At 38.0% G+C, this 23,504-nt stretch overlaps 1 protein-coding gene across 1 annotated transcript in view; it reads left to right on the top strand.

The window, feature by feature from the left end:
* Positions 1-23,504, top strand: part of CENPC (centromere protein C) — a 33,165-nt gene that overhangs the window by 3,122 nt on the left and 6,539 nt on the right. The window contains exons 3-18 of the mRNA XM_080386829.1: positions 497-558; positions 880-968; positions 2,016-2,106; positions 2,208-2,424; positions 3,380-3,583; positions 4,198-4,568; positions 5,234-6,077; positions 6,695-6,733; positions 7,988-8,061; positions 8,953-9,021; positions 10,217-10,321; positions 11,134-11,232; positions 13,856-13,951; positions 14,268-14,422; positions 14,874-14,964; positions 16,416-16,485. Coding sequence (XP_080242955.1) covers positions 497-558; positions 880-968; positions 2,016-2,106; positions 2,208-2,424; positions 3,380-3,583; positions 4,198-4,568; positions 5,234-6,077; positions 6,695-6,733; positions 7,988-8,061; positions 8,953-9,021; positions 10,217-10,321; positions 11,134-11,232; positions 13,856-13,951; positions 14,268-14,422; positions 14,874-14,964; positions 16,416-16,485 — 2,676 coding nt within the window. The remainder of the gene's footprint in view (positions 1-496; positions 559-879; positions 969-2,015; positions 2,107-2,207; positions 2,425-3,379; positions 3,584-4,197; positions 4,569-5,233; positions 6,078-6,694; positions 6,734-7,987; positions 8,062-8,952; positions 9,022-10,216; positions 10,322-11,133; positions 11,233-13,855; positions 13,952-14,267; positions 14,423-14,873; positions 14,965-16,415; positions 16,486-23,504) is intronic.

Here is a 23,504-nt window from a genome sequence, read left to right as displayed (position 1 = left end):
TACCTCAAGCCAATTCTTGGTGCTGAAACTTCTGTACAAGTACAGGATAACTGTGGGTAAGTGGTAGAAAGAGAAGCAGAGAGTGACTCGCATGATGGGATAGATGTGCAGCCTACACATTTCATATCTGGGTTTGCTGAGACTGGATCACTGCTTGATCCAGCAACACTACTTGAGGACTGATTTTTTTAAAAAATTTCACACAAGAATCTCTCATCATCCCAAAGGCCTTTTACCTGAGTGCTGTTGCGGTAGTTTTCTTTTAATTCCCATCATAGTCTGTGGCAGCAGGACTTTTTCACCTGGAATCCTTATTTAGACAAGTTCCTTTGCAGACAGCTGTGCAAGGAAGCGGTAGGGAAAATCTATTAAAGTTGGGACTAGTGGAAATAATGATTGAAATATTAAGTAGTAAGAACTTCACTAATTTTGTATTGCTGGGATAGGAACATTTTGTATTTTTGACTGAAAATATTTTTTTTTCTCTTCTTTCTAGAAATAAGGTTGATGTACAGCCAGGTCAAAGCATACTGAAATTCATAAAGGATTGCTTTGAAAGTAAGCTTTTATTTGGTGTTTTGCTTAATTTGCTGGTTAAAGAAAAAATTAATTTATTCCTAGTATTACATTTAGTGGCAAATAAATAGAAATTAAAGATAGAGATAAAATGGATACAAATAAAGTCTTTCTCACAGTTTTTAAAAGTATCCCCTTTGCAGTCACTTAAAACTGTCTTAGCTGTCTTACAAAGGTAATCTTTTCCCTGAGCAGCTGGTTTCTTTCATGTTTGGATTTACGTGATCTTAACGAGCCTTAGCAAAAATAACTGAAACCTGGACAATTCCAAGAATCCCTTACAAACTGTTTTTTTCTGTATAGGTTGTGACAATCTTGCAAAAAGCTCTCCAAGTGCAACTCGTTGTTCAACTCCTGTTGTCAGAAATAGGAAGAGGAAACAGAGCGAAAAGGTAAGTTAGTTCCGGCAGTGTCACAATGTAGCGTTGGATACAGTTTCACTTGGGTACAAGTTTGGTTCTGTAGGGTTTAGTTCTGTATGAATGTTGACTGAATAAGTTCAATATGTCACTTGTGTTAGAATATAAGGCATGATTTAACCTTCTGCAATAGTTGTTGATAATGTTTTCTTCTCAGTTTGTTGTGCTGTAATAGTAAATATTCTGTAACTGGATTTCTTTAATAGCTTAATTTTTTGGATTTTTGTTAATGAAAGCTTTTTGGTGAGGGTAGTTAAATTTCTCAAGGTCTCAGGCTGAAGCATGCTGCCTTATAACTGGTGGGTGGGGATGGCTGTTTGGATTGGTTTCGGTCACTTTGCCAGATATATGGACACAGTTCTTAGGTATTCAATGGACAGTAACATTGAAAGATGATTCTTTTATAAAAGCAGCTTGTCAACTTGTGATAAACATTTATCTGTACAATAACTGCATATCTGTAACTTTGTTGAAGAGTGGCCATAAATTGAAGGGCTTAAGAGTGTATTGTCTGAGAGGCTGATGCCAATAATCTGGTTTTGTATTTAGTTTTAATATTTTGATTCTAGTAGTTTTTTGTAAAAGTAGGATATTCTGTTAATGGCGGCGCTCAGAACAGTCATCCTTCATAATGATGTTTGTTTATTTTAGTTTGATGTTAGAATACCATATAATCTCAAAGTAATACTTGCAAAACCTTAGCCTGACTTCATAAAGGGGAACGAAATTGTTTAAATTATTTCACTCTAATGAAAAGGGTAAATAGTTTGCCTGTAGTCTAGCAGGATGTCTGTTCAAAGCTGCAAATTGATTTTCACTCTACAGAATTTTTACAGCTAGTTTTAAAAAGTCTTACATGATAGAAAATTGAAGTGTTTAGTTAAAATTGAACTGTGCTTCAAATAGGTAAGAATTAAAGGAAAGAAATTATATTGTGTTCTGTAGATATATTCCTGTCAAAATACTGTTGCTTTATCAAATATTTTACTTTGTCTCATTATTCATTATCGGCTATGACAGCCAGAGACAGGATTAACTAACTCCGTGAAAAGAGCCTGTAATTCTACAGAGTCTTTACCTCCATCGCCACCAAAAATTGTCAGCAGCAGAGGTTGGTAGCACGGTTATTGAATTAAGTTTTTTGGGGTAACTGTTTCTTGGGATTTTGTAAGATTTTGAGTAGAAGAATTAAAGCTATTCTTTATATGGCAGGACGGTCAGATGAAGCACCCCTGAAGCCCGCAATACGTCATGATGTAGCTGATTCTAAAGAAGCAAAGTCTCCTGTGTCTAAAAGAGAAACAAATAATATATTAGAAGATGTTAAAGCAACATGCAAAAGTCCTTACTTATTTTTGGACTCTGAGGATGATCATGAGTCTGTTGGATCACCTCTTGCGGAGGAAATGGAAGTTTCTCCTATATGTGTGTAAGTAAAGCTGAATGTGGTGGTGGTGTCATGTGTCCATCCACGTTGTCCCATCCATCCACCCGCCTCCCCCCGTCTTAGTGTAGATTAACATGGTAGGTTCACTCATTTATGAGTTTGGATTGTGAACTCATAAAAATAATTCCAAGCTTTTTAGAAAATTTCTGTATGTGGGTTTAGAAAGGGCAGAATTGTTTTTTATGAAATATTCTGGTGATAAGGGTTAATTCCCAAAAGTGCAGTACCCAAGTGCATGGAGCCTGTCAGAATAGATCTGAACTCCTTTTTTTGCAGGGAAGTACCCAAAATTATCAGCTTCGCAGATAATCTAGGCTTTTTCAGTGAATCTTGATGACAGTATTGTCCTTAACATTTAACAAAAAAAATTGTTAAAGCAGAGATGAGCAGTCATCGTTCCTCTTGCTCTGAATATACAAATGTTTTGTACAAAGTAGAACAACTTCACTTGTGAGCGTTATGTGCTTTTTGGAAAATTTGAAGCCCAGCAGCAATAGTGGCCAGTGGTCCCAGCCACAGTGCTACTTTCCTGGAGGACTGAATCTCTGGGGTAGATCATAGAGAGGGACTGGCTGATCCCATTGACCCCTATTGATGGAGTAAGATTGGTAAGAGAGTGCACCTACAGTCTAGGAAACCTGACAATTTCTGAAGCACATTCTCCTAAAATGAGGAGTTTGTCTTGCTGAGCAGCCCTCACTTTGATCAAGAGTCACAAGCTGACCACATGTTTCCTCATTGCTTTGGACACTTGCTGCCATGCTGGGAAGCGATACTGCTGGCTTGTGTTCCAGCAATTTACCAAGTGGAAGCTCATTCATAAGAAGTGAGACTGTGTCAGCAGGAAAAAATGAGAGCACCTGTCCATCCACACAGTACTTTAATATGTAGTGATGGTTTATAGGATCGTACCTGAATGCTGTTTCTCATGCAACAGGTCATGTTTTGATGACCAAAATGCTTCTGCTGCAGTGGAGAGCCACGGGGAAGTTGAGACTTTGAAAGAACCTCAGACTGGGAGAGATGAGCAAGTTGTTCACAAGCAAGGAACAGAACATACTGTTGTGTCTTCTGTACAGGAAAAGAAGTCTTTCTCTTTGGTCACCTTAGCATCCGTAAGAACAGGAACACTTGGAAAAAGGTTTGTTTTGAGGCTTAATATGGAACATAATTTGCTAGTAAAATAACAGAGTCCTGAGTACTGCAGCAGTGGGCTTCTATCTATAAACGTAGCCCTGGAGAATGTTTTGGGATAGTCCAACATTACTGAAAAATGCCATTTGAGAAGAGGTTTGAAGGGTTGTTTCAAAATTTTCAGCTGTTAGGATTTAACAGCACTGTTGCTTTTGTCTGCCAATAAAATAGTATGTAGCTGTTGACTAGTGTTTCAGATCAGGCCTGAGATGTTTTGATAGGTAGGTTGGAGGATTCAGCAAAAGCTTATGTGATTCTGAAGTCAGCAATGATCAAGCAGTCTTTTTTTCAGAGTTATTATGGTTCTGACTGGTTAGATAGGAAGTTGACTATCCAGCATCTGAGAAGTAATGAGGTATGAATATGAGGCCAAAGCAAGGAGAAGCAGGCCTTGTGCTCTTTTTGGAAGCTAAAGGGCAGTGAGTGATGAACTTTATAATAATTCTTTCGAGGACTGTTATGTGGCATGTTTAGGCTAGAGTCACCACTAGGTTTGCAAGATGGAAAGTCAATTTTTTTCCTCCCAAATGATGTGAACACTTTGTCCTTCTCTGTCTTTAGGTATGCAGCCTCAATACCACCACCACCATCATCTCCTGTGAAAGATGCAGTAATAGAAAATGAATGTGAATTTTTAATTGATGAGTCAGATGATATATCTTTTGATTCTTGGTTTTCAATACCCCATAAGAACAAAAAATCAAAAAAAGATGGCTCTGAAACTTCTGTTTCTAAATCTCAACCCTCTGAAAAGGAGAAGGTACAGAGGAAGAAAGGCAAGAACAGAGTACAGGTTGAAGGACTTACTAAACAGAAAATGGGTGATTTGGATGTTGGAATACCTGACTTGGAAGGAATGTCAGAATCTGATCCGGTGTCAGATACTGAAGGAAAGGTGCCTAAATCTCAAAGGCAAATAAGTACTCCTGTGGGTAAGTTATTTGACAGGTCTTCAGACTTCTTCCAGGTCATATTACTGGATGTTTTTGTGGTGGTTTATTGGGAACTAAAGATAAAGTAGATGAGAGACATTAATGGATACCTAATTGATGTTTCAGTTGCACAGTTAGGTTTGGGTGTATGTGAGGCACTGAGACAGATGCGTCTTCACTCTCCCTCCCCCCCGCCTTCTTTTTTTTTTCCCCCTTCCCCCCCAGCCCTTCTTGTTAGGACATTAAAAATGTTAGCAGTATTGCTTTTTCTTATGAGCAGAAGACAAAGAAGGTAGGTACCCACAAGCTTTTGCTTCTTTCCATAGAAAGGAGGTTAAAATATGTGGTTTGAACTGGAGTGGATTGGTTTTTAGGAGTTAAGAAAGGTTTTGTAGCAGGAAGCGCTGAAAACTGGAAAGCAGATTGACTGTAACATTTCTGACCTTTTTTTCTGCTAGGAAAGACTGGAAGTACACCAAAAATTCTGTTTTGAATTTTTCATGTTTAGATAAAGCTTTCTGTTAACCATCAGGGAAAAAAATCTGGTTTTGTGATACTTTTTTCGTTTTTGATTCTTTGGTTTATTTTTGTATATGAAGATGTCAAAATGTATCTTCATATAATGAGAAAAGATACTAATGTCTAAGTGTTTTGTGTATTGATAGGAAAGACTAAAAAGGATGCACATAGGCAAAGCTCTTCAAAGCAGAAAAAGGGCACGTCCTGGAAACCAGAAGCCAAGGAACGGATGTTACAGTCTGGATTGGAAACAAAAGCATCTGATGCGGAACAGTGTAAAACAGGGGTGATGGCAAGTGAGGATTTGCCTATGCCCTTAGCTGAGCATCAGCAAGAGCAGACTGTGTCTCCAAAAAAGAATCTCAAGTCTTCTGAGTATCTGCAGTCAGCTTCAAAAGCTTCTCAGCGTTTAGTTCACAAGAAACCAACTGCTAAGCAAAAAATTCCAAAAGATAGAGTAGCTAAGACACTGGCAGAAAGTCCAAGGAAGAAGCTTAAAAAATCTAGCCAAAAAAGGAGTAAAAAAAAGCCACAGTTACAAAGGGAGGAGACTTCTGACAGCAAACCTGGTGAAGAAGAGCTTCAAAGAGAGCCTGTAAATTTGACTGAAGTGTCTACCTCACCCCTGCGTCAGAAATTACGGACTTCTGTGATTCAGAATTTGGCTAAGTCTAAAAAGCCCAAAAAGCCTAAAAAGCCTAAAAATGTATTGCATGCATTGGAGTCACATAGTGGTGCAAATAACAAAACTCCTGTAAAAACATTACAGCATCTCACAGGCAGCGTGAAGAAATCTAAAAAGAAACAAATATCGGCCAAAAAGATTCATTGCAGAACCAGTAAAGATGTTTGCTCAGACCCTGAGGACACTGAGTCTCAAACGGATTCTGACGACTCTTCTATACAGGACTTGGCAAGAAAAAAAGGGAAGTTATCAGATGTGAAAATAAAAAAGAATGTGAGAAAATGTAACATGCAACGTAGACTACAGTAAGCTTTTAATCTAATTCCTTACAAGTGTGGTATAACTTGGTAGTTAAACACATCTTGTTAACGTTTAAGCAGCAATGGCCCAGTTGAGCTCTGTGACGGTTTCAGACGGGTTGAATAGCTAATAGAGAAATCAAATTGGGTAATCAACATCGTATTCTTAAAGGTGGGTGCCAGATCTAGTGTCTCCTACATAAGAAAACTTGCGCTGGAATTTTTGAAGTGTTCTTTTGAGACTTGAGTAGCAGATTCAGTTTAAAAACAAACAAACAAAAAAAGACACACGTGTGCACAACCCCACCACCCATAGAATAACTTTACTGTCAGGTTTGTTACTTTTTATATAAATTGGGAAAATATAGTGTGTAATTGTTCATATATATTTATTTTTGTGGAAGTAACTTTACTAATGATTGGTAATCAAAAGAGGAAGTTTCTTTAACCATTCCAATTGAGTTTTTAATCACTGTTGTTTGCATTGCTTCTTAAATTTTTTTAAAAATCTTTTTATAGTTCTGTGCAGTACGTAAAATTATTGACCTGCAGGTTTCTTTCAGTAAGTGAAATTGTCTTAACAGTAAATGTAGTAATAATAATGATAATTTTTTCTCTTCTAGAGATTCATTTGCAGATGAGAAGGTTATAGGTCATGAAAGGTAATTTCCCAAGTTGTCTGTGAAACTTGCATTTAATCCCACTTCAGCCCCACTGGGACAGAACAGCTGTTTGGTACTACTACTGCATTCTGTGTTCTAGTAGCGAAGAACCTAGTAGAAAGGGGATTGTGATTCAAGCCTGAAAAACTAATACAGTTAATAAACAAAAAATTCTTCTTCCTGCCATTAGTATGGGGTCCTAGTAAGTTTCTTGCCATTGGGGATGCTTTTTTCCTTTGAGGCTTGCTTCCATGTTAGTGTGTGATCTTTGAACAGAAATACCAGTGTTCCTAGAACTAATAACAACCATACCAATAAAGTTCCTGTTAAGTAGGGTGTAGAACTGTATCTACAATCCAAACTTCTGTTTGCACATGCAGATATGGACATTTCTTCTTCATGGGATGGGAACTTATTAACAAAGCAAACAGGAATGGCTGTCTGTGTATTTATTAAATTCTTATGTTGTAATTTTACTGAAAATTTTTTATTTTTTTATTCTAAGTGACCCCACTGCAGACTTAATTGACAAATCTGTGGTGTAGGTTTGCTCATCTAGCATTGAAATGCATCTTTTGGAGTTTAGGTGGATCACAGCTGAACTTCATTGGTATGGTAAAAGCAGTGAAGCACAGCCGTAGATGGGGGAAGGAGCAAAGGTTGGGGGTACTGGTGGTAAGGCTGGAAGAGAAGTGCTGTTAAGGATTTGATTGCTAGAGAATCTCTGGTGAATTACATACATGTTAATTATTGTCATTTTATGGGGAAGATTTTATAACAGAATACATACCGTAAATTACAATTTCAAACTGTTTTACTGTCCTTCCATAACAGTGTACAAAACATTTCTTTAAAGCATTTCTATAATCATGGTCTATGGAAAATTGTTTAAAAGGTAATGCTAAAGAGGAGAGGAGAAGGTCTTTCTTCTAAAAGGGAGGAAAAAAAAAAGTTACAAGATACTTGGGAAACCTGTTTGGAGAGAAAGTGTGAGCACTAGTTGATCTGCCTGATGACCTGAGTAGAGGAGCAGTTGCTGAATTTCAGACCTGTGATTAGCAGGTCTAGCAGAGTAGCAGTCATTTGCTTCAGTGTCTAATTGGTACAGACATGTTTAGAAGGACACACACACACACCACACCCCCCCCCATGATTTGGGAAAAACCTGAAAGTTGCTATTCTTGGTAGTACTGTAATGTTCCTTTGATGTTTAAGATATTCAAGCAGGTATGTTTTGTTTTTTTTTCTTTTAAGTGGGGCTGTTCTAGAACATTGTGATAAATGCTCTTCCAGAAGTGAGTCTTATGAACCGGAATATACATCTTCAGGTAATGTTTAAAGTTGGTGTTTTCTTGCATTGTATGTATAATTTTCTTATAAGCTGTAGTTGATGATACAGCAATTTCTGTTATATTCTGCTTGTCCAGAGTAAGAAATGCAGATTGTATTGGCTGTGGTTACATTTCTGCCAGCGGTACAGTATGCCAGCTTTATGTAGTGTAGCTTTGGAAGGACAAGCACTATGTGGTTTGGCTTACCACGCAAGGCTTACCTTTCCAAAATACTTCGAATGAGTTTTTTAGACTCACGGGTTTGGTGTGTTGCCATGTGATTGTAGTATATACAATCACTTCAGGCCACCCTGGACCAAATTGTACAGCCTTATGGAATCATGGCCTGTTTGCCTTGAAATATTTTGGTTTTCTTTTAAGTTTCCCTACACAAGTAGCACATGTTGTAGTGAATATGAGCCCTGGGGACAGAAAGTCTTTTTGTTAGTATTAGAGCCAGTTGTGAATGTTACTAGTTCATGCAGTGCTTCAGAGACCTAGATTTGTGTGTGTTCCAGTAAGAAGTTTGTAACAAAGTTAGGCTTGAGTGGTATAAAGCTAAACGTCCTTACACTTTGATCCATAAAATTATAAGTGTAGTTATATTTACTAATGTTTGCTTATCAGAGGGATGAATCTGAGGAATATTTACTTGAATATATATAGTTTTCATGGCATTTTCAAGCTTATACTGTTTAAACCGTTATTACATATACTGTTTATTTACATTGGGTTTCATATATGTTTAAAGAAAATAGTGTTAGGGGGAACAGCAACTGGGACTTCTGCTTGTATTACCTTTGGTTGCTTCTAGTGGGTGTAGTCAGGAATTGAGTAAGTTAGGAATAGTAAATGCCTATAGTGGTGTTTTTTTTAATGTATTTTCAGATAATTCTGAAGACTTGAATTGTCAAATAAGACATCTGTTGTCAGATGAGATAGCAAGGCATAAAATAGGTAAGATTATTTTAAAATATCTTTATGTAAGTGCATAAATACAAATACACGTCCAACTTGAAGGAGACAGGAAAACACCTGGAAATGTGTTCATGTGTTAATCAGTGTTTACAGCTAAGGCTTGTTAGTTCAGGATCTATAACCCTGCTCTGATTTTTAAGTTACTTTTAAAAATGGAATATTACTATGTTCAACAACTACCTTTTTGCCTGTCATGTTTACATTTTTCATGTAATATTGAGTCAAGATAAACTCTTATGGTTTAGTGAAAACGGTAGAGCTCGAATTAGTTTTACACAGTGTATCTGAGGGTGCAAATAACTTGCCTTCTGTGGCGATGTAAGTCCGGATAGGATGGAACAATGGGCACGCAGTCAATTGTGGTCCATACTAGTCTGTTTTTACTGGTTTTTCATTCCCTTAAGTATTATTTTGTGCACAACGCTATAGTTGTTTGCCTTCAAAAACTACTTCAGCAGTTTTTTTTTTTATTTACCATTTTCTTTAGCATTCAAGTATTCTTGACTAATTTGCTCTCCAAGGGGCTTTTATTCTTACAAACACTAAAATACTGAGTCACTGTATTCATATATGGCAGCTTAGACAAATTTAAAGTTGAGACTATGTAATAAGGAAGTCTGAAGATAAGTATCTGAGAGGATCTTGGAAATGTGTGGGGTTTCTGTTGGCAAAAGTGCTGCTCTTCTGGATCTTGGAGATGGGACTTAGAATTTGGAAGAGGAGGGGCTGCTTATGCAGTCTCTTGTTATTTTCCTCTTGCGATAACCAAGGCAGTTCCTTCTTACTGGTGCTGATGAAATCCCTCAGTCAGGTAGGGTTCCTAGTCTTTGTCAAGAGCTCTGTCTTCACAGTTGTAGCGTGTTTGCCGCTCCTTGTGCTTGAGCTCCTAATGTTCATATCTCAGTGATTCACTGAGATACACAGAATGAAATCTGGTGCAAAGCCAGCATGGTGACCGTTTGAAGAAAAAGGAGAGTGAAATACTGATGTATGCAGAAGACTGCTTTTGGCAATACATGATTCCCTTTCCCTGTCACGACAGCAATGTGATATAAATATCAGCTGGGAAGTGCTGACCCCCTGGTAACAAAACAACAGGAAAGGATATAGAATGTTTCCCATTTCTGAATTTTTCTTTCAAACTTAATGTGAATTATTTCATCTTTTAAATTAGTAATGCCTTCCAACACACCTCATGTTCGTCGGACAAAAAGGATACGACTAAGACCTCTGGAATATTGGCGAGGCGAGCGTGTAAACTATGCAATGAGGCCTTCAGGTATTAGTTCCAAAATACCTATTTGCTTTCTCCTGATAGGGCAGTAAAGAGAAATCTGTGGGTTGATATTGTGCCATGAAAGCTTTGAGATACTTAGTATTTGGTGTTTTTTTTAAAAAAGTAGAATATTTATGGTCTCCATCTGTTTAGTCATCTTTCCATGTAGTCTTTTTCTCTCCTGATACTCCTGTGTCAGCTAGAAGTAGTATCAGCAGAGCATGTTGAGTACCCTTGCCGTAACTGTTTAGGGAAGAACAAAACAGTTTCTCTGTACTAGTAGGTTTATTACATCAAAGACTCTGTATGATAGCAGAAAAAAGGACAATCTACTAAATCGTTCACTGGAGCATTTATCTTTGTGTGGGGATTGTTCTCCAAAGCAGATATTGTAATATTTTATCCAGTCTCAGTGCTGAGTTCCCTGTGTAATAGAATATATCTTGTTCTCAGGGATTTCTTCTGAAAATTCATCCTAATTTGGTGCTTTTCTAATTAGTCTGCTTGAAAATAGTATTTCTTTGTGTCCCTAAAACTGATATTTTGTCTTAAAAATTTACTCTTATGTCATGGCTTTCTGAAACGTTCTTTCCCTGAAATATGATCAAATTCTGTTTACAAGTCAAATTGTATTGCAATCCAAAATAATTGATGTTGAAAAGCTTTATGGTTTGTTCTGGCTTTCTAAAACTATCTGAAAAGTTCAGCATCAAGCAGATATATTCTCAACTGAAATGCTTGTTGGTTGTTCAAGTCTACATTCTTGTAGAATCATTATGAATTAGTGAACTTTGTTTAACTTCCTTTTGTTTCAGGAAGCCTTGTGATTAGTGGAATAGTGCATCCAGAAACAGAACCTCACAGGAAGATTAAACAGAAGGACAACGGTCACAAGCAGAAAAGACATAAAAGAAGTATGAACACAGACTTTTTTTTTTTCTTTTGATACTTAAAAAAAAATAGCTTAAGATTTTTCTCCAGTAAAAGCTTGATTCTCTTTCTGTGGGAAAGTAATTTTATAATTAAATATGTTAATGTGATCTGATGTGGAAAAACTTGTTCTTATTTTATCTATAGCAATGCTGTATAATCTTGTAAAAACTTTAACTTCTCGGCATTAGAAAGGAAGAGATACAGGACATATCCAGAAGTATTGTGGTGTCTTTAAAGCAGGGGTTGGAGAAAATAAGCTGTGCTTCTGCCCTTGTTCAACTCATTGATTAATGATGCTAATGTTTTAAGTTTCATAATGCACAGCTAAGGTGTAAAAACTTCTGGTCATTTTACTGATACCTGTAATATCACATCTGATAAGGCAGCATTCGGTGTCAATAGTTTTAAGCTGTTGTAGGTTAAATACAAAATCATAGCTAGGCAGGTGAAGAGAGAGCTTTAAGAATGCATGAAACAGAAGTGGGCAATAAATCTTTGTTTAAACAAACAGTAACAACAAGCTTTGCTAGAGCCTCTATGGCCAGTGGATAATAAATATGTAGGCAGTGCTCAGAAAAGGGAGATAGAGTCAAAGTCCAAAAGCTAAATTATTTTTGCTGTGCTCTCTGTGGAAGATGTTTTGATGCTAAAGAACCTTTCTTCATGGGGACTGTCTAGAGCTGTTGGTTAAAACTGAAACATTTCCGTGTGAAATTACAGAACAAATAAATGCTGACACACATGGAAAATGCCATATGGCACCGACACAGTTCTGAAACAAATCAGGGCTGAAGGTAATCATTAGAGAAATAAGGAAGTAAACAGTCAATGTTGGTACAAATTTGTGGTTTTTGAGAGTGTTGCATGTAAATTTTATTCCTTACCTCAGAAAGAAAGTTGTAGGACTAAGGAAGGTTCAGAGAAAGCTTGTCAAAATCATGGGAGGTCTTCTGTACAAGAAGCAGCTACATGATGAAGGCTCCTCAGCTTTGAAGAGAGTACTGCGGAGGCGTGAGAGAGACCTGTAAAATCATAAGTGGCGTGGAGAAGGGGAATAGAAATAAGCTGTCGTTTGTTTTGTTGGTTTGTTTGTTTTCAAACATTAGAACTAGAAGGCATGGAAGGAAGATGATGAGAGCTGGGTTTTTCAAAGAAAATAAGGTGGCTCATGCCACTACTCCCTCCCTGCCCCAGAATTCTGTGGATCAAAATATTCATATAGATGCAGGGCAAGAACTAGGTAAATTCACAGAACGCTTAATTCTGATAGCTCTAAGTAAAGTGTCTGAGCTCCTTGTTGGAGGTGGAAAGTATTCCATGGAAGTGCCGTTACTCTGTTACAGCTTTTTGGGGGATGGAAGGGGTGCCTGCTTTTGGCAGTTGATGGGATACAGGATCCTGGTCTAGATCAACCTTTGATCTAAGTGCAGTTTATGTTTTAATATAAATCATTTGCAGTCCGTGTAAACTTGAGCTGGTAGTAGCTTTCATACTGTATCTTACAAGAATTATTGATTGCTTTAGGTGCATTTGAACTGTCTTCCAGAAGTGATGGATCTTCTCTTTAAAAGACACTCATCTTCAGAGATAGGCTTTTGCTGCATCCTTGAGTCTGAAGTGATACACAGAGGGACCATCAGCTGAACAGAATTTCTAGAACAAATTCCTAAATTGTATTGATACAATAAAAAAAAATCTGTGTTTATAGCTATAGACTTGCACCTGTTGCTGCTTCTTTTTATAGAGATACGGTTAGATTGTAACACAGCTATTTCAAACACAGTAGCATTCTTCCTACCCCTGGCTGTCTTGGTGTAAGAGTATACAAGCAGCCATGAGTGCCTGTAAAGTACTATAGCTTGCCTTTAACGTCCTTGTTCTGACTGCATTTAAAGAAAATTTTTGTGCACTGTGGAGCTGAAGTGGTCTGCTTAAGAGAGTTCTGCAAGAGAGCTTTGGAATATTTATGCTGTTGTGAACATTCTTCAGCATCTCTCTTCTATCTGAAAAGCGTAAGGTTGTCATCAACTCTTAGGCTATTTCCTTCTCTGGAAAAATCCTTTTTATTATAGAAATAGTTCTCTGATTTACAACTTACAGTGAGATTCTTGTAATGGTATTTCTTGAGGAAAGGAAATGTGCTTATTCTTTTTAATATTGTATCTCTTAAAGTCTCCTGATGCCCATCAGCAGTAGGTAAAAGGAAAAAACTTGTTCTTCATACTTCATCGCATATTTTATATCCTCTTAGCATCTGTTGCTAGAAAAGCACTTCTCTTAAAATACAGATACTTTTGAGTAAATATTGTTATTAATATCATAGGACAAATAGTTGGCATTCCCCTGGAAAATTCTTTAGGATTTAGAGACTCTTTATCTATTACGTGCAGAAATAATTCCAATGTAAATTATATTTTCAAAGAATTGTTATGGGTGGCTTCCTTTTGTTTGAAGAAAGTGTATACAGTCTGTTTAGTCACTTAATAAAACAAGTTTAGGTACTTACATGAGAACGATAAGATTGTGGAAAAGTTGTGGTTAAATAATTATTTAAAATGTAGAATGATTACTTTTCTGGTTTTTGGTTTTTTTTTGTCTCCTCAGGAAGTGAGGCACCTGCAGATCTGAAGCACACCCTAGCTGATACTTCTAAGCCAACCGTTGTACTGGACCCAGTAACAAATAAGGAAGTACTTCTAGGTGAGTTGAGGGAATGTGACCAGAGGCCTCTCTGAATTATGTAGTAAGTGTTTAGACTTAACAAGAAAAAAAATACATTCATGCCACATTAGGCATAAAAAGGTGAGCTTTTGAAATATTCACTGCTCTTCTGGAGAAAATTCTGAGGAAGACACAAAAAGTGTCCTGATTTTTCAGCTAAATACTGAGTCTAGCTCCTGGGGATGTTGCACTGAAACAATATGTAAAGCATATGATTTAGTAAGTAGTTACTGAGCAAGTAACAATACTAATTATGCATTAGCATTAATGTTAATCTCCTGGACTTTTTTTGTAGAATGTGTTAACACTGAAAACAGTCACTCGTGCTTCTACAAAGATGAATCAGTAGAAATATATAAAAATTTGAATACATCTGCTTTTGCCACTGGTAGATTGATTTTGAAACCATTTAAAGAAAAGGGGCACCAGTTTGTCCACGTGGATACAATAGTAAGTATGCTTTTTTCTTATTTTTATAAAATGGACTAGTAAACAGAAAATCTTAGAGTGGTTAGAAGTAGCATACAAAGTTAACAGGTTTTTCAGGGCTTTATTTCAGGGTTTTAATGTAGCATTTCAGTTGTGGAATCTGTTATAACCAAAGAAACTTGCTAGAGGTACTTTGCACATTGTTCTGCTTTGCTTCACATTAAATCTATTTGTCCATGTATGCTTACTGTCTGGATATTGCAGGCAAGATAAAAGTATCAAATAAATGAAATTCGCCCCTGTCCCCCTTTTGTGTGTCTTATTTTTCAGCAGAGTGGGGAAAAAGGGACTGCAGCCCTGCTAGCTTATTTGGAGTTTGATGTTTGTTACATGTCTGCAAAACAAATTGTGTGTTGTCTGGGATAACTTTCTGAAACGTGGCTAATCTTAGAACCCTTTGGCTTTCATTAAGGCTTTCCATGTTATCCATGGCAAAATTATTGTTACCTTACATAAGACATCATATTATCTGACTACAGGGGACTACTTCTATGTTCCAGCAGGTAAGTACATGCATGTATTTAAAACCAACTTGTTGGAGACGGATGGGACTTAATCAGCATGCTAGGAAGCAAAACTGAACTGATGGGAAAAGATAAGTTTGAGTGGGAAAGTAGAGGGTAATGAAGAAAGGAATGTGACCCAATACTGGGTGTAGGTTGGTGACCGAACCTTTGAGTGCAATGATACAAACGTTGCTTATTTATGTGCATTGGCCTCAAAGTTTTGATGACACTATCAAGTTCCAAGAGTGAGTTTCCTTGGTATTCTGTCTCTGTCCCTACTATGATGTTGGGGAAACTCAACAGACAGCTTAATACAATGATAGTTAATGTAATTGTTTTGGTCACTATCTGCTGGCTGGTTTTTCTGCATGAAATTATGAAAATCCATTTGGATCAGTTCACCATAGTTTATGCTTTCTGCTTGATGTATAGAAGGTGCAGAATGTCTTTTGGAATGGTTTGTAACTTTCATGTGAGTTGTTGAGAATTTAGACAACTCTGATTTTGCCCTTCTGAAAGTGGAATGAATTCCATTTGGGAAGCTGCCCCTGGGTGGGTAAGACAGTCGTCAGGAGAGTTTGTAGGAGTTGTAAAGCATACTGTTCATGAAGCTGTAGAGAGCTTTTGTGCAGCTTTCATGTGAAGAGTCTATGTTAGAAAATGACAAGCTACCGCTTGTTTTTCCATTAACTGTTCACCATGACATCCTGACTGAACAATCATTGTTCAATTAATGCTTGATGCTCTGAAGCTTTTTTTGTGTGTTTGTTTTAATCTTAAAAGTTTAGGAGTCTGCAGAGGCAATCGTGTAGTTTGCTTTTTGGGAAAGCAGGTTATTTAAACTGCTGAAAGTTCTGTATGGCCATAAGGTTCTATACTTCATTTCCATACTTCCCTGCTTCTTGATAGCTTGTATCTCAGTATGCCTGGATGGGCAATGCAATGGTTGTGGCAGGTGATGTCTTTGTAATTCATCAAGTGTAGCTGAATGTGAATGTTAGGATGCTGCTTGTTCCTGACATTCAGTGGCTTTTAGATGTTTCTGAATTTGTGGTCATGTTAGTATGCAAATCCCAAGTGAAGATATGCAGGTAAGTTTTTCCTTGTGCAGTTTTTATTGGGATTTTCTATAGGAAATTCAAGTAAATTTGGTCAAGTTTTCTTGTGGGTTTTGAGAGCTGAGAGCTCAAGCCCATTACATTCTTTTCAGTAAAAGTCTTCTTGGCAAAGATGTACTTTTAATTTACCCTGTGGTAAGAATAATTACACTAGCTGCACTCTTTGTTATGTCTTTGAAATGCAATGACATGCCTGTGGAAATGGCATCCTAGATTAGGGGTTAATATTCCTTCTGTTAAAGTAAATGAAATAAAAATGCACTTGACTGAAGACAGGACTGCAAAAATTGCTAGTGGCTTCTAAAGAAAGCTTTCATTTTTTGTTTGTAGGAAATGGTTATAACATACGTAATCTTCTGAATGAAGAAAGTGTTCTTCTCTTCACACAACTCAAACACAGGTGAAGAACTTTCTGTAGAAATGTTTGCTGAAACACTTTTCAAGTTTTTTTATGTTTTGAAGTTCTTTTTATATACAAAAATTGTTTGTAATGTTAAGCTGGGCATACTCAAATTAATGTGGAGCAGCTGCAATCAACATAAGAATTAAGAACCAAAAGAACCTCAGTGGTTTGCTGTCAAAATGAAATGATGTACTGAAGGGCCTTAACTCGGCATCAGTTAGTGTTCTTTTGTCATCCAAAGGTAGGTGTGTAAAGTTTGTGGGTAAAGCACATTGTTGTTCCACATTGTATTTCTATGCCTAATCTCCCTTAAAGATGTTAGCACTTGAAAAAAATTGACATCTTCAGCTAACATCTGATAGTCTTAACATCTGACTGGTATAAATTGCTTAGAATAATCTCTATTTAAATGTAGGGCCATGCTGTTTGCATTCCAGTAATTGTTGTCTGGGAGATGGGCTGCTGGAATGCTTGCCTGCTGGGGTCCAGCCTTCTTCTAATGTGTTGATGACAGGCCTTTCTTCCTTGTCTAGCAGATGTATGATTAGTGTCGCAAATTGGAATTGTAAAATGGGAGCTCTTAAGAAGGAGCTTATTGGCTATAGCTTTTGTGTGGAAGCTACAGCTTGATTAGTTCTGAACGTTGTGGATAGCTTTATTTTGTGGAACAGCGATAGGTCATTGCCAAATGGTATTACTTCACTATCTCCTTTTGTTTTGCTTGCTGTGTTCCTGAATAATAACAAAGACCTTTGGGGAAACTGTAATTATACTGTATACTCCAGAAGCCAAGTCTAGACAGCAGATGGTATACGTAGCATTTGTCTCCCAAACTCTTCAAAGTTCCTTCTGGCTGAAGATAAGGATTAAACTACAGCTATTCTGGTAGGATGCTTTCTCTTTGTGGTCACTGCTATTCTAGAAGAGGAGATAAGGAAAATTGAATTTGAATCATAAACTTTAAGGACTTGAGGATTGAATATTGACCTTGTAAACAGTCTTGGCCATGATCTTTATGGTAAATCTAGAGTATACGTTAGAATAGGAAAGATGAATTTGCTTCGGTGTTTCCCTTAAGCTTTCAGTTGCCTGTGGAAGGGCTTGGACACCAAGATTACCATGCCTCTGTGAAAGACCCTTTAGACTGGGGAATTTGAGATAATATATTTTTTATTATTCTCTTCCAAGCAGTAGTTCCTATTATTAGTGCGTATATAGACTGATGTCAGAAGTACTTACTGGAAGTTATGTGGCAACTTTGCATTCATGGCTAGGCCATGCTTATTTCTGAGAAGGTGAAACAGAGGAACATGCCTATTGCCACTTAGTTCTTCCTCTGTCTTGATACAAAATATTTGTGAATGTTCTGCATAAAGGACTTTTTTTCCTTGTTATCCCAGGCTCAACTCTTGTAAGCAGTTTAAGAGTTAAAAAAGTCATTAAGTTATGACCAGTAATAATTTGATGTTGGCAGCTTTTCCAGATTTTGGGCTTGGGATGGTCTCTTCAAGGTCAGCAAGATTCAAATATTGTCCCTGCTGTGTTGGAGCCATACCACCGACCAGATGGGCATGCATGCTGTCCCTGCTGCTTGAGGGGATTCCACCCACTAAAACGTTTAGTTTATAAGTCTTCCAACTCCTTAGGCCTGCAGAGGGCTGGAAATTTGCCACTTGGAAAACAGTAAAGGGCTAGCATTAGACCAAAGATCCTCTGCTCTTCACCCAAGTGTGTCGCCCGGTGGTCAGGGCGTGGATGTGGTGGTCTCTGAGTTTAACAGCTCTAGGTTCCAGCTGAAAGTCAGAACAAGACCACTTTTCAGTTGTTAAAGGCCTGGGAGTTCAGAAGAAAGATACCCTGCAAATTTTCTTCTGTATTACGTGTCTGCAGATTGGGTAGCAAAGGGATAAGGGGTTGTTGAACTTGTATGGACTACGGAGCTCATGGCTGTTAAGGAAAGTGTGAATATAGGTTGTGGTGAAGCTTGCTGCTTTCCAGCCATGTGATCCAGTTTGGCGACTCACATGAGTGATACATTGCCCTTGTTGTGTCAGGCCACTGATCTCTCTTCCACCTCTGCACTATACTGCAACTTGACAGCAAGGTTTTGAGTGGATTTTCTTTTGGGTCATGAGTAAATGATGAGAAATGCGTCCTTCAGGATGTTTTCTCAAGCAGAAGTAACATGTGCAGACCTTTTCCTGACACAGGCTGGAAAGTGGCAGATGTTCAAGTGTAGGTTTGAGGTCAGCATGCCGTGAATGCATATTTGTGTTTTCCTAATTCTGTGGCAGGGAGCGTCAACAGAATAGGGTGAGTTTGGTAAAGTTTGTAATTTTTTTTTAGGCTGGATGGTTTTGTTACTTCTTGGCTAATCAGTTTTTTGGGAGAAATGTCCTGTGTAGTTTGCAGAGAACATTTTGTATTTGGACTGTTGTCTCAAAATGTTTTATTTTTTGGGGTATTTTTTTTTAGTAGCAAAATCAATTGTGCCAAGCATGGTGATGTACCTAGGATGTTGCTTTAGTTAAGCAGCAGTTCCACTATTAGTCACTAGACGGAGCTTCAGGCACGTATCTTTGTCCTTGGCTGGCATCTAGGTTCAGTGGTGGTTGATTTTTGAAAGGGAGGAACAAAAGTATGTGTTACAGATGGAGATAACATCAGTTGAATTCTGTTGCAAGGAGATTTAAATCAGTTTCCATTAACATTATGACTTGGCGCTGAACCTTGCTGAGTTCATTCTGTTAGCAAGTACATTGTACTAGCTGCACCTACTTGCTCGAAGTTGTTTTAAAACTTCAGTCCACAGCAGGAGTTGAGTTGAGCTAGGTTGGTCACTGTTTGCCTGGACTGCATTTTAAATTGTTTTTCTTCAGCTCGACACTTATAAAAAAAACTTGTTTCCATGTCATTAGCCTGAATATAGTGGAAGGAGGTGCAGGAGAATATTCTGAGTTCCATGACTGCTGTGGGTGCAGAATTTTGCAGTGTGGCAAACGAGAATTGGTCATTAGTCAGAAGAAGCATCTGGTATTTCAGCTTTACCTGGTCTTTCTTTGGCTTCCACTTCCTACATTTTTGTGTACATCAGGCTACTAGTAGTCTTGGGTAACCTTTGGTGGTCTTAATTTTTTCTGTTACCAAATGAGATATTGCAAAGAAACACAAAGCCTTCTCTGAAATACGAGAAGATAACATTCTTCTCCCTGCATTAATATGATTCTTTTTTTATCAACATATTTTCTGCTCTGTTGAGTAATCTAACTTCCACTGACTACTGTGGTGATTTCAAATAGATAAGTGGCAAAGTTATTTAGACTTGGAAGAATGTTACAGTAATAGTCTGCACAGAGCATGTTGTGGTCTGTAGCTTAAACGTATGTTCCTAGAGTTTCTATAATGTTATTTGCCTGTTGTAGCTTTTAAAACACCTTTTAAATTATTTCATAGACTATGATGACTTATACATTCAGCTGAGATGATACAGCTTTTTACTTTTTAGAGTACAGAGCATTATCACCTCTTAATAGTAATAGAGATCTGAGCCAGTTTTGTGCTAAGCTAGGCCAAAGCTGGCTGGCCGGTATTACCTGCTGTGGAGTGAAGCTGGGATTGTTGTCCTGAAAGAGATACAGCCTTTGCTGTTGCCTGTGCGGTACACACGCTGTTCCTGGAGGATACCACTGGTTTAGTATATGAACTCATGGTTCCTGTCAACAGTAATTGAGAGAGCTGGAAACAAAATGAAGAGTTACATATTTCATCAGCTTCATGTTAGTAGGTACATGTGTTCTATGGTAGGTATTGTGGTAACAACTAGAGGCTTATTTTAAGGATATTAACTGACTGCTATTTGTTAGGTTCTTTTAAAATCTTTTTGTAGTTTCATTTGGTTAGAAAGCTGTTCGAAGCTTTTTTGCAGTTTAAAATGGCAGAAGAAGGGTTGCAAAGCTGTCAGGTATGTGTGCTTATCCATATTTATACAACTTTGTAAACATAAAATAGGCAAGTATGAGCATTACAGAAAAATACACAGTGCCAATAAAACAAACTGTTGAGGCACATACACAGTTTCTTCTATTTTTCAAGTACACAGCAAAATTGGTTATCTGCAGATGGTTTTAAATTAACATTTGGGGAATACAATAAACCTAGAGAGCAGTTTCCTGATTTCATAACAGCTGAAAAGGCATTTCAGTATGAAAGAATATTTCTTATATTTCTACTGATGTATAGACTCTGTTGCATGATGTCATTTGTAATATAGGATTTACTTCACGTGGTGATTGATTGCAGATAATACATCTAACTGAAGAGTATGGAATATGCCTCATTAGTGGTATTGACAGCTGTTGTAACTGAGTGTCTTAGTCTTTCCAAGCTGCTGCGTTTCCTCCTCAGAATATTCCGTCACTTCATGAATGTTCACAAATGTAGTCAGAAGAGGTCTTGAAGCCAAACGTTTCTCAGGTTGCATGGAAAAGCTTCATTTAGATTTTGACAGCCAAATATCTATAGGGAATGAATACATTAAAAGGAGTGCGTGCAGAGCTGCTCTGAGTTCTTCAGCCCACCCACAAAGCTCTTGTTCTGGTTTGCTTCATTTGAACTCCTGTGCCCAAGTAAAAGCACACAATAAAGGTTTTAAAACCACATTTACTTTGCACTTCTGCAGTCTTTTCTTGTTTGGAGCACAAGACGGGCAATAATTGAAACAAGGAGCTGAAAGAAACAAGTGTTTACTTTCTCACTCTCGCTGTTCAGTTGAGATGCAAATCTGAAAGTGTTCACAGAAAAACATATTCATATCCTGAGTAAGATTTTTAACTTTGCAGCTCGATGGGTAAGGACTTTTAGATTTGAAAGTGAAGAATTGCAGTACTCCTGACAACTGTTTAGGAAATTTATTAGATGGGTACAATAGCTGTTAATACACATTATTTTATTTAGCTTATTATGTTCTTTCATGGTCATGGTGTTTGAAGTTGCCTTTTCCTGTGTTTTCAGTAACAGTAGCTGAAATAAGAATTAAGATGGCAGATGCATGATAACACTGTGTGTGTTCTGGAATCAATGTGCCATAAAGAGGGAGAGGAAAGGAGTGACATGAGAGTTGTAGGTGTAATGAAGAGCTATAGTGGTGTCCAAAGGTGTTGCAGACTGGCTTGTCTAGGTTGTGCAAAGGGTTTTCAATGAAATTCAGTAGCGCTTGGAAGAGCAGAACATGAGTCTTGATTGGTAAAGGAAAACTTACTGGTGTCAGTGCCGTGAGAACACAGCTGTCTGTGCTGGTAACCTGCACTCGTGGTTTGAGATTCTAGTAGTGCTATAATCACTTGTGTTTAAGAGCATGAAGTCATCTTATCTAAAACTGCAGAATTCTGTTAATGAACACGATGTATAATCCACTGAAGAAGAGGCCTGAACTTACTGAATTTTATCCTTTCCTTTTGTTATCGTCACTTTTGTGTTGTCATACAGAGGGGGCAATTACAAGAAATGGAAGTTAATTACAAAGAAGTTTTTTTCAAGTACAATCTGAATGTGGAAATTTTACTGCTGCCAAAGAGGGGGCTCCCCCAGGATGCAGTAGCCTGTACACTGAAGAAACTAAGCACTTGTCCTATATTTCAGTTAGTGCCAAGTCAGCTCTGAGGCTAATTAATCAAAACAAATTTACAGTTAAGCCCAGGAAGGAAGACTCATTAAGTAGCCAGTTAAGAAAAAGTGCTGAAGGAGGGAGCAACCTTAAGGGGAAAGCATGAAACTCCCAGTATTGGCCCATGAAGGACAATTAAATGATAATTGCAGAGGCCTTTTTGCATCCAGCGAATGCCCTCTCACTTTTATTATGGCTAATTTTCTTCATATTAGTAGAAGCAGACATTTACTTGTTGAGCAACTAAGCTTTACTGTGCACTCTTAAGATAATTCATAGGTAAAGCACAGAGGTCGCTGCAGGAATAAATTACAACACAGCTGCCAGACTTGGACAGTATTTTAGCTAGTGAAAAGGCCCCACTGTATTTTAAAGGCAAAGTAACTCTAAATGTTTGCTTTATTTGCCGCTTCGTTTTGCAGCATACCAAGTCCATCTTAGCATCCTGTTTAACCTTTCAAACAAATTACATTGTGTGAATTATCTTATCAGAATTTAGAATAGCTTCATTTTGTCAGTTGCTGACCCCACTTAAGTTCACAGAAATCATTACCTTTGTCATGAATTGGCCTCCGTTGCTTACATCCTGCATCCGTGCTTCATTAAATACTTGTGTTTCCTGATGGAAAAAAAAAATGAGGGGGGAAACTATACATAGAAACATTTAGATTGGGAAAGACCTTTGAGATCAAGTCCAACCGTTAACTCAGGACTGTCAAGTCCAACACTAAACCATGTCACTAAACACACATCACTGCGTTTTTTAAACACTTCCAGGAATGGTGAGTCCACCGTCTCCCTGGGCAGCCTGTTCCAATGCTTGGCAACCCTTTCTGTGAAGAAATTTTTCCTAAGGTCCAATCTAGACCTCCTCTGGTATAACCTGAGGCAGTTTCCTCTGTCCTATTGCCTTTTACCTAGGATAAGAGACCGAACCCCCACCTGCCTACAGCCTCCTTTCAGGGAGTTGTAGAGAGATAAGATCCCCCTTTCATTTTCCTCTTCTCCAGGCTAAACAACCCCATTCCCTCAGCTGCTCCTCACAGGGCTTGTTCTCTAGATCCTTCACCAGCCTCATTGCCCTTCTCTGGACACGCTCCAGCACCTCAGTGTCTTTCTTATAGTGAGGGGTCCAAAACTGAACACAGGATTTGAGCGGCAGGTCACTAACTGTTTCCTCCTGGGCTGTGGGGATTTCATTCCGCTCCTCGTCTCTGCCTTCCAGCGCAGGGGGCTGAGTACCCAGCGGGTACTTGCTGGTCTTGCTGTTAAAGACTGAGGCAAAGAAAGCATTAAGTACCTCAGCCTTTTCCTGGTGGTAATGTCCCCCCCCCACCCCCAGCATCCAGTAAAG

Source organism: Falco punctatus, assembly GCF_963210335.1.
Source record: "Falco punctatus genome assembly, chromosome: 1".
Lineage (NCBI taxonomy): Eukaryota > Metazoa > Chordata > Aves > Falconiformes > Falconidae > Falco > Falco punctatus.
This window is presented reverse-complemented; position numbering and strand designations above follow the sequence as displayed.